General features: G+C 36.2%; 1 protein-coding gene across 1 annotated transcript in view; it reads left to right on the top strand.

The window, feature by feature from the left end:
* Positions 1–346: 346 nt before the first annotated feature.
* LOC104915085 (transient receptor potential cation channel subfamily M member 6-like) overlaps positions 347–10,171 on the top strand; it is a 21,383-nt gene continuing 11,558 nt past the window's right edge. The window contains exons 1-8 of the mRNA XM_031557295.1: positions 347–428; positions 2,459–2,599; positions 3,257–3,343; positions 4,390–4,552; positions 5,571–5,799; positions 6,290–6,445; positions 8,712–8,846; positions 10,012–10,140. Coding sequence (XP_031413155.1) covers positions 3,337–3,343; positions 4,390–4,552; positions 5,571–5,799; positions 6,290–6,445; positions 8,712–8,846; positions 10,012–10,140 — 819 coding nt within the window. The 5' untranslated portion in view covers positions 347–428; positions 2,459–2,599; positions 3,257–3,336. The remainder of the gene's footprint in view (positions 429–2,458; positions 2,600–3,256; positions 3,344–4,389; positions 4,553–5,570; positions 5,800–6,289; positions 6,446–8,711; positions 8,847–10,011; positions 10,141–10,171) is intronic.

Genomic DNA, 10,171 nt, shown 5'->3' with positions numbered 1-10,171 from the left:
TCAATTATTATTATTATTATTTTTTAAATGAAGCATGTGTCCCATCTTTTTATTTTTCAGTTCATTGACTTAAACCAGACTAAGTATTCACTTGAAGCTTATGAAAAGTATACTCTGATTTTAATCTTGTATTTGATATATGCTTATCTTGCTGGAAATGGTATGCTGTTTAACCAAAGTTATACTTGCTTCTTTTTAGCATATGTCAAGATTGAAGATTGTGGAACTGCTGCAGACTGATGATGAATTATTTTGAATAGGTTTGTAGGGCAAAATGAATCACAGCGGTGTATTCTGAAGATCTTCAAGCTTCTTTGATTTTCAAATGTTGAGAGACATGTTGGTTTACTTTTTTTTTTCTTTTCACATAACAGAAACAAGGACCATCCAATCTACTTTTGCAGCACCTTATTCGAGATGTGAAACAGGTAATGGATATAGGAGAAACTGAGGAGCTAAAATAGTAACTTAAAAGTTTCAGTGACCAGTGGTACCCTGCTATTAGACAATAGTGGGGAATACAAAATAGTAAAAACTGGATTCATTACTAAAACTCTTTATCTACTAAATAGTTTTATCCTCATCCCACTAATACCCCCAAGCAATTAACTAACTTTCTACTGAATGTTCCCCAGGGTCCAGTACCTTAATTTCAAAGTTCAGCAGTTCATATAGATCAGACTGTCTATTTCTTGAATTACTAAAGTGACATTATGAAGTGGTTGCACAAAAGATTTAGTGAATTATTTAGCGCAATAATTATACTTACTGCTGTCAAGTTTTTCCCCCTAAAGCTAAAAAAAGATTTTCCTTGTTAAGCATTAACAGAAAGATGCTGTGACAAAGTATATCTTAATGTGCTGCAGCATCTTGAAGAACAGAAGGTGGCAGTGGATGACTACTGCACAGAGCTCTGTCTGAATTAGTTCAGTGGAAGCCTTATTATTTAGCTACATTTAATTTATTTTTTATTACCATTATCTATTGCACCTGACAGCTTTGCTTAGTCAGGAAAGGATGAGCTGTTCTTTCTGCATCTAGTCTCCACTGCAGGAGATGCCTAGATCCGAAACTATATTAATTGGCTAATTCTTTCTAAGCTATGAATACTAAGATAAGAAAGAAAAAACAAACAAAAAACAAAAACAAAGAAAGATGACTGCTTGATGAATTCTCTGATTTCATGTACTCGGATTTCTGAGATAAGTTTATTTTTGTAGATGATCTTCATGTTAATGCTACTGGTGCAGCATGTTCTGATTTTTGTGGCAAGCTTTTTTATGTGCTTTCCCATGCTGATGGAAATATTTGAGGTCTAATTTATGTGGTGAAGAGAGAGAGTCACAGTCTTGAAAATATATTCTACCTTTCCACACTAAGAACAGAGATACTTTCTCCATTAATGTGACCAGCTTTGTTGCTGGTGTTTGAATAGAAATACATTGCAGTTTGCCCTACAAGCATAATATATACTTTTTTTTTCATGCGAAGAAGTACCTACAGATACAGATAGTCATAAATACTGGCCTATCCCTTAATGCCAGAGCAGTAAGAGCAAGCCAAGCCCTATCCTGTGAGACATGCCCCAGAGTACTCAATGTGTTTGTTGGTGCTCCTTGTTCTCAGGAATAGATAGCATTAACTGGTTATCTTGAGGGTTGCCAGTGAAGTCTCTTGAAAAAAGCTCAGCCTAATGAAGAAAATGGCTTTTCACAGTCAGAGAGGTTTAGACTGCAGGGAATATATAAAACCTCTTATGCTGTAGAGGCAGGCCCGTTTTTCATATCCAAGAGTTATGGTTTAAGGTTTTGTTGATAATTGTCATCCACATGGCAGATAACCTGTTCTTCAGATAATTTGTCACAAAGCTTGTGTCTCGGAACTACATTTAACGTAAGCAGGCAATCAGTAGTGTTTTAAACACAAGTGGTGACAGACTTGGAAGATACACATAATGAATGTAGAAGTGAAGCTTTTGTCTTAGTTGTCATAGTAGTCTTGAGCCTCTACAAGAGACTCCAGTCTCCTGGAATTACTTTACAATATTAAATATATTCTTCATCCACTACTTCGTTTTTAATGAATTGGTTTAATGAGCAAATTGTACAATACTAGTTGTCTCTTGTTATCAGAAAAAGATTTTTATCAGTGTGTCTGGTTGTCAGTGAGTATTCTGAAGTAAATTACTCTCACCATTGAATACAGCTGGTCTTGTGAATACTACAGTGTATGTCCCTCTGTGACATGTATGCAGTGTGCAGCACATGTCACACTTCTTAGGCTAAAAATGTCAGTGTGCCTGTTTTCTCCTTCCCAGAGAAATTCCATATGCCTAGAGAATGTGTACTCTTTCTGACAGATGCCAAAGCTGTCAGTTGCACCTTCTGCCAGAATTCCCTCATAGTAACAGGTCTTGAATGTTGCATATAATAACATCATGAAATTCTTGATGTTTCAGAGCACGCTTCCCTCAGATTATAGGATATCCTTGATCGATATTGGGCTGGTGATAGAGTATCTCCTTGGTGAAGCTTATCGGAGCAGCTACACAAGGAAACACTTTCGAGTTCTGTACAATAATCTCTACAGAAAGCACAAGGTAAATTCTGTGAAATGCTTACCACAGGGTGCCAAGAAAAGCCATAGCATGACACCTGAAAACAGCTCAGGATGTCATTGTGGTTTGTTTGAGGACCATAAGTGTATTCTATGCTTGACAGGTCTGTAAATTTGTCAGCTGAGGAGAGATTGGAAATGGACCAGGCAAATGCACCTGATATCTAGACAGAATGCTAGGTATGCTATCATTTGCATGAAATGGTCAGCAAAAAGTTCAGGGAACTTTTTTGTCTTTTAAAGAACTTGTGGTACCTTTCATAAGGACAGGCATTTGGAAAAGTATCCAGTTTGGGTGATTCAATTGTAGCAAAAGCTCTGCGTAAATGACTGTGTGCTATTGAGGAAATATGTATATTGTCTTTCAGAGAATACTAGAGATATATGTATAATTTAAATTTCAAAATTAAATGTCAAACAGGCCATTTTTATCTTGACAGTATATGCTCCTACTATAGTTAGAATGGTGGCTGATTCAAGTAGTCTCCGAATAACTCAGAGGCACCATCAAAACCAGCATTAAATACAGGAAAACTTCATCCCTGATTTGATTTTTGCGTGTGTGTGTTTTGTGGTCTGCATTTGCATCTAGAGAGTGCTCTCCAGCTTTTCGCAGAACCTATCTCATTCCCTTCATCAGAGCAATCAGATGGATAGCAGAATGGAATCTCCTGAAAATACCCTGCATTCTCAGTTCTTCAGAACAGCACAGCCTTACAAATGCAAGGTAATGTAATTGTTCTGAACTGTTCTTAGAACTAATTAGTCTACTAATCAGTTTTCTGAAAGATTTGTTGAAGAAATATACTTGCAGGCTGTTACTTTGTTATTAGTTTTTATTGCCCATTGTTCATAAAGTAATGAACTCCTCCCATGATACTTTGTGACTTTAATCCACTTCTGGATAAGGGCTTTTTTTCACTAACGTAAATAAAATCTGTGGCATTCAGTTGTGGCTGAAAGTCTTCATATTTGGAAATAGCAGTAGGAGTTTTCTGATTTTCCCTGTGTTTTCTCAGGATTGCTTATTAAAGTAACTGCACTAAGAAGAGATACAGTTCTGATATCTTGAAAATGGCAACAATATTTTCTATCAAGGAAAGAATGTTAAAAGAGCGAAGGTCAACAAATAGGTATTATATCTCAGATATGTAACCATGAAGTTGAATGAGTTCAATTCGCTTTATTAGAACTTGTCTGAGCCAAAATGAACTCACTTTAGCAAGACTTTTTTTTGCCTTTAGCAGAGAATACCCAGATAGGAATGTGTAGAAAATCTATACTATATGTGTGGTAGACAGTAAAAAGTACCTTTAACTATTTTAAGTCCTTTGTGTACATTTAATTCTCCTCTTGCTTTTTCTCTCGTCATGACGCAAGTACAAGAGAGTGAAAGTAGTATCTTGGTGTTTCAGGGACTGGAGAAAAGGGATGGCAGTAAATAGCAAGGGTACAGAGCAAGGAGTGTTTTTCCTCTGCAGGTGTTATCCCTTCTTAGCACTAGTAATCTGACTGTAACATTAGCTCTGGTTTATGACTTAGATATATGTGAAAACCAAACACTTTGCTATTTGCTATTTGGGTTTGCATTTAGTTTTCTTTACATGAGCCTCAATTATTCACAGATATATATATATATTTTAAACAAATTTATGGAAAAATCAACTGGTTCCCATAAGTCTAAGAAGAAATCAAAAGAAAATATAAAATTTGCAGAAAACTATGAGTCATCTGGTTTTATCTACCCTTATAATGACCTCCTGGTTTGGGCAGTGTTAATGAGAAGGCAGAAGATGGCGATGTTCTTCTGGCAGCATGGAGAGGAAGCCATGGTCAAAGCAGTTGTAGCTTGTAAACTCTACAGGGCAATGGCACGTGAAGCTAAACAGAGCAACATGGTGGATGACACTTCAGAAGAACTTAAGAAGTACTCAAAGTATGAGTTCTCCCTTTTTCTTAATCCACTAGGAGTAAGTAAGATCCACTAGGAGTAAGTAAGTGGATGCTGCAGACTGGGGAGTGTAAAATACCTTCAGCTGTGCATTGTTTATAACATACAATGGAGCTTTGTATTAGTGCACAGTCTAATCAAGTGTTAGTGCACAGTCTAATCAAGTGTTAAGGGAAATCTACTAGTATGTAATCTAGTTGCACAGTTGAAAATGGAAATATAGGTGAGAAATACATGTCTCACTGTCTCTAAGTAGTTAAATGGAAAGCTGAAATTTCCTTTGTAGCTTCCCTTATCAGCTTTACTTGTCAAAAAGCCATTATGATACAACTGTATTAAACTTTTCAAAAAAGCGCTAATAGTTGGTAATGAGCAAAGTAAAACCAGTTCTTAAGTCCTGCTTTGTGTAAGACCTAAAGAGAAGTATTTTTCTGAAATATCTGAGTAAATGAAAAATGAAGTAGTCCAAGAATTTTCTTCAAATTTGTTATATCATTTCAGGGTTTCCTATGGTTTTGTAACTATAATTCCTCAAATTCAGAGTACAGTAAATTGTGCTGGCTTGTTATGTGTAAGTCCAAAGTTTAATTTAAAAGAAGGTATATCTTCTGGCAGAGTCTCTTCAACAAAAACGTTGTAGGAGCTACTGTAATAGAAGAGGTTTTTTCAACTATCTGCTTTGCTTCCTCACAGTGATGAGTTGCTGAAGGAAATGCACAGCATTTTATAGGATCCATTTTGATCACTGAATGAGGTTAGGAACAAAACAAATAATAAGAAAATAGAAAACAAAATGTCACAAAAGCCTATGAGTAGGACTAAGTAAATTACATTTACCCCCCAAATTATTTTTTACTCTATATATCAATAAAGCAATATGAACAGGGGGAGAAGACATAGTGTGATTTTTCACTGAACTGTAGTTAATGGAACTCTTTGCAGTAGTGATTCTGAGTTTTGACAGGTCCCTGTTATTGTGACTGTTAATTCTTTTCTGTTCTAGGGAATTTGGGCAGCTTGCTTTAGATATATTGGAGAAAGCATTCAAACAAAATGAACAAATGGCCATGAAGTTGCTGACCTATGAACTGAAAAACTGGAGCAATTCAACGTGCTTAAAATTAGCAGTGTCTGTGGGCCTTCGGCCTTTTGTGTCTCATACCTGTACACAGATGCTGCTGACTGATATGTGGATGGGACGTCTGAAGATGCGGAAGAACTCCTGGCTTAAGGTAACATCACTCACTTTAACTTTCCGAGCATTTAGATGCTGTTCAAATGCTTTGTACATGTCTGTGTGGTTATGAACTAGTCCAGTGTAGATATGCTTGAGCGTGGATTGGACCATGCACATCTGGGAAAGAAAAGAAAGACAAGGGAAAGGAGGACAGTGTTTGCTTTGGCTTTACTTCTTGCAAAAGCAAGCTGGGGAGTAGTAGGTGAATGCATATTCTGAGTTTTCTCTGTTCCCATTTCCTCTTCATCCTCTAATCCCTCCCTATCTCCTCTCACTGCACTGCATTGTGGTTCTCTAATAATCTAGAGCAGTATAGTTCTTCACAAACAGTAGGAGTGTGATGTGGCAGTTCCTGCTGCAGTGACTCCTTCCCAGGCCATGGAGTAGCTCTGCTTTTTTGCTGTCACTGGGCATGGCAATCTTTGGCCTCAGGACTATGCTATCACTGCTAAATTAATTTCCTGAATCTCATGTTCCTCTTTTAGGTCATTATAAGTATTCTCCTACCTCCCACTATCTTGATGCTGGAGTTTAAAAGCAAGGCAGAAATGTCTCATGTGCCTCAGTCTCAAGACTTCCATCAGTTCACATGGTACCATGGTGATCAGAGCCCAGCCAGCACGAAAGATGTCTTGTCTCTGGTTAGTCTGTGATAAGCAGTCATTTGTGTCTGTTTGTTGAGTGAAGGAGGAGCGTTCAGATGGAAACAATGGGACCAGATTCTCAAGTAGGGCTTTGAGTCCTGGTTTGGGTAGAACCTGAATGGACTTTTGGCAAGTCACTTAATCTATCCTGCATTTATCATATTGAGGAAATCATTCCCAGACTCACAGGAATACACAAGTTACAACTGTCAGTCAATTATGCTATTATTTTAGGGTATAAACTCTCTACTCTCCTTATTCAAGGGTATCTCTACTTCTCAGTCTCTTGAGTCTAATAGAGATATTATTTAAAGCATAATGTGCTTTTGGTTTAGTCACATGAACTTTGTACTGAAACACTCTACGGGGTCTTGTATTTGTAAAGTCCTTGGATTTGAATGTAGAGAGTCTTTAGTGTAGGTGAAAACTTCTCCCGTTAAGATCTGAATTCCTCCAGACTTCCGCTAAGCAGTGTTGTTTGTCCTTTTTCTCATTCTTCACAATTCCTTGAATTAAAATTATCTAGAATTTTTCAGCGTGAGGCAGATATCAGACACAGAGAACTTCCTACACATCAATGTTGATAAAGCATTGACAGTGAAAACATGATCGTCAAGTGAAATGTGTCAGGCAGTCTTGCTCTTCCTACAGCAGATATGGTATAGGTTGCCTTGGACCTTCTCAGTTGACTTTCAATTTGTACAAAATAAGAGTGGATTACTGTCTAGGGCTTTTGCTGCAGAATGGCAGGCCTGTTAATACCACACCTGTGTTTTTTATCTCTGATGCGGAAAACTGCTCAAATCTCTTACCCCATGCAGTGCCTGTCTAATATAGTCATCTCAGAAATAGGTTTCTATGGGGTTAGATAGCAGCTATGATACAGACAAAAGGTGAGTTTTAATTACTTGCTTTAGGGACCCCCTGCAGTCCGATAGAAGGCAATGCAGCACTTTTTTCACCTGCCCTACAAAATCTGCTTCCCTTCTAAACTAGCAATAGGCTTAACTTCTTATCTAATACAGACAGTTGTTTGAAACAAAAGTCTGACCTAGTTTTCTTAAATACTCTAATATGAAATATAGTAGAAAAAAGTATAAATCATTTCATCAGTATACCTGTGACACATAGAACATTTTTTTACACATAGTTATAAATTCCACTTTCTTGGATATTGAAGTCTTTCATGGGACAAATTCTCTTTTACCCTAGAGTGAGAGTATGTCAGGATGATTCAGTATATCAATTTCTCTGTTTTATTACTTTTCTGAATCAAAGATGATGGGAAAAAAAATCAGTTTTCTGCCCATAATTCAAGGAGGAATTGTGTAATGGACACAGATCTCCATGTACTGAAAATGCTATGCTGCAGATGTCTTAGCATCAACTTAGCATATTAAGTCTTAGCATCAATATTAGCCAAGACAGTTTGCTAACGCTAAAACAAAATAAAATGAAATAGTTTGGTTTCTCTAATCCTGATCAGCTATTATCTCTCTATAGTTTCATAAGGGTACTCTACTTCATCTCTTCAAACTTCTTTCAAAGTCTTCTAGTTACTTGTTTGTTTGTTTGTTTGTTTGTTTGTTTTCAGCTGTCTGCTGCTGTGGGTCTGCAGCAACTCAAATTCTTGTGTCACTCATACAAGAGTCAAACTGTGAATGTAGAATCATTTATTTTTTCCTTTATTTTAATTTGCTGAGGAAGAAATTATATTTTTTTTTTCTAAGCAGATTTTGGGACAGAATGCTTATTTTGTCTTCATCTTCTAATGAGGCATATGATACATCAAAAATAGCAACTGGATTTTGTATTTATTAGTTCATTGTCCTGACATTTTATGTGCAAATATATTTTGATTGTGTACAATGGACTGAACTAGGGTACTTATTCCTTTGTTTCATAATGCCACACAGATGCGAGTGGATTTCTAGACAACACACTTAAGTCAAACTGAAGTTGCTACTTGTCTGTATTTTAGAGATAGAGAGGGATAAATGACTTGCTGAAAAGAGAAACGTGTGTCAAAAACAGTACCAAGTTTAGGTCTGCTGATCTCTACTTGTCAATCATAAGAGCAAATACTAAAAGATATTTATAGTAGAAAAGTGGTGATGCTAATGAATGGTCGTAACAAGATAAAAACAAGCTGGAGTAATTTTTTACAGATTCTAACAAAGCTTAAACGTTTTCTGCTAACAGCACAACCTTTGCTGTCATAGGCTATGGTTTCTTACTTTTAAAATGCTCTTTCCTTTTAAAGAAAGATTGTGATGTGGAGAAGGTAGCTCAGACGTCTGATGAAAGTCAAGTAGACGACGCACAAGGAAACCTGACTGGCACTAGAAAAATCTATGAGTTCTACAATGCACCGATTGTCAAATTCTGGTTTCACACGGTTTGTCATTGCACAAGAACTTAGATTTCCAAAATTCTCCTTGATTTCTCAAATACAACTTGATGCCACTTGTTCTTGTTCTTTGCCCAGCATGGATTTACAATCATTAAGTGGTGGGGAGGAGTGGGAAAATATGTGAATATTTCTCTTGCAATCTTACAATTGCATGAAAATCTTTTCAGCTAAAATCACATAGCTGATTGAAAAAAGAAACAGCACATCCATACAAGAAAAAAGAAAAAGAAAAAAGAAACAAAGCAAAAAAGCTCAGCAAAAAACCCACAAAACAGTGGTGAGGAACTAAAGAAAAACCTAAACAGAGCTTTTTTTTTTTACAGTGTATAATTGCCAACACAGAGAAAAATTTGAAAATGACTTCAAATGCATAGATTATCACATATATTTATACCTCTATATTTAGGGACTCTTTCTTGAAGCAGTGAAAATTAATCTAGAAACAATAATTTGCTATGGAGCGTTTACTGAATAAATTTTCATTTTATGGTACATATATTGATTAAATCAATTTGAGTAACTCACCCTTTATCAGTAGAACTTAGGATATTTGAGATCAAGCTGCCTCTGAGGTCAGACTACTGTTTACATAAACTGTTAATTCTTTAGCAATCAACTACTTTATACTTTTTTAACCTCAGATATATTTATTGCATGATTTGGTACCTTTAAAATATGTTTGCCATTGATTTTGTTCTTTTTGTGTTTTGGAAGGCACTTATAAACCACTTGTGATTCATGTAGCTTTGAGAATGGTTTCTTGGTCAGGATAATAGTGTAGCACTATTATCTGCACAACTAACAGTGTGCAGATAATAATATCTAGACAGAAAGATAGGTAGATAATGAGAAAGATGGATAATAGTCTATTTCATATTGTGTGATTGGGGCCTAAGTGAATATGCACTGCAGTAGTTCATCTTCTGCTTCCATCTTTTGAACACCAAAGCACAAGTTTGCTGATGTTTAAGTTTCCTCAAAAAATACTTTGAAGAGCTGGGCTCAAAAATTTTAAAGTGTTCCAGTTGTTTGAATATATTATATTCAAAGAGTATTTGGTTATACTCAGGGTAGTCATTTGTTATTCTGTCTACAGAAATTTTTTGGAGGTTTTTCATGCATTCTGGATTATATATTATCTGTTTTGTAGATGGCATACATGGCTTTTCTCATGCTCTTTACATACACTGTGTTGGTGAAGATGGAACCAAGACCAAGTATGCAGGAGTGGCTTGTTATTATTTATATTTTCAGCACTGCCATTGAAAAAATCAGAGAGGTAAGCTTTTCCTTTCACACTTCCCTTATAT

Source organism: Meleagris gallopavo, chromosome Z (genome assembly GCF_000146605.3).
Source record: "Meleagris gallopavo isolate NT-WF06-2002-E0010 breed Aviagen turkey brand Nicholas breeding stock chromosome Z, Turkey_5.1, whole genome shotgun sequence".
NCBI classification, from domain to species: domain Eukaryota; kingdom Metazoa; phylum Chordata; class Aves; order Galliformes; family Phasianidae; genus Meleagris; species Meleagris gallopavo.
The sequence above is the reverse complement of the archived record's forward strand: the minus strand, read 5'-3'. Positions and strand labels throughout refer to the sequence as shown.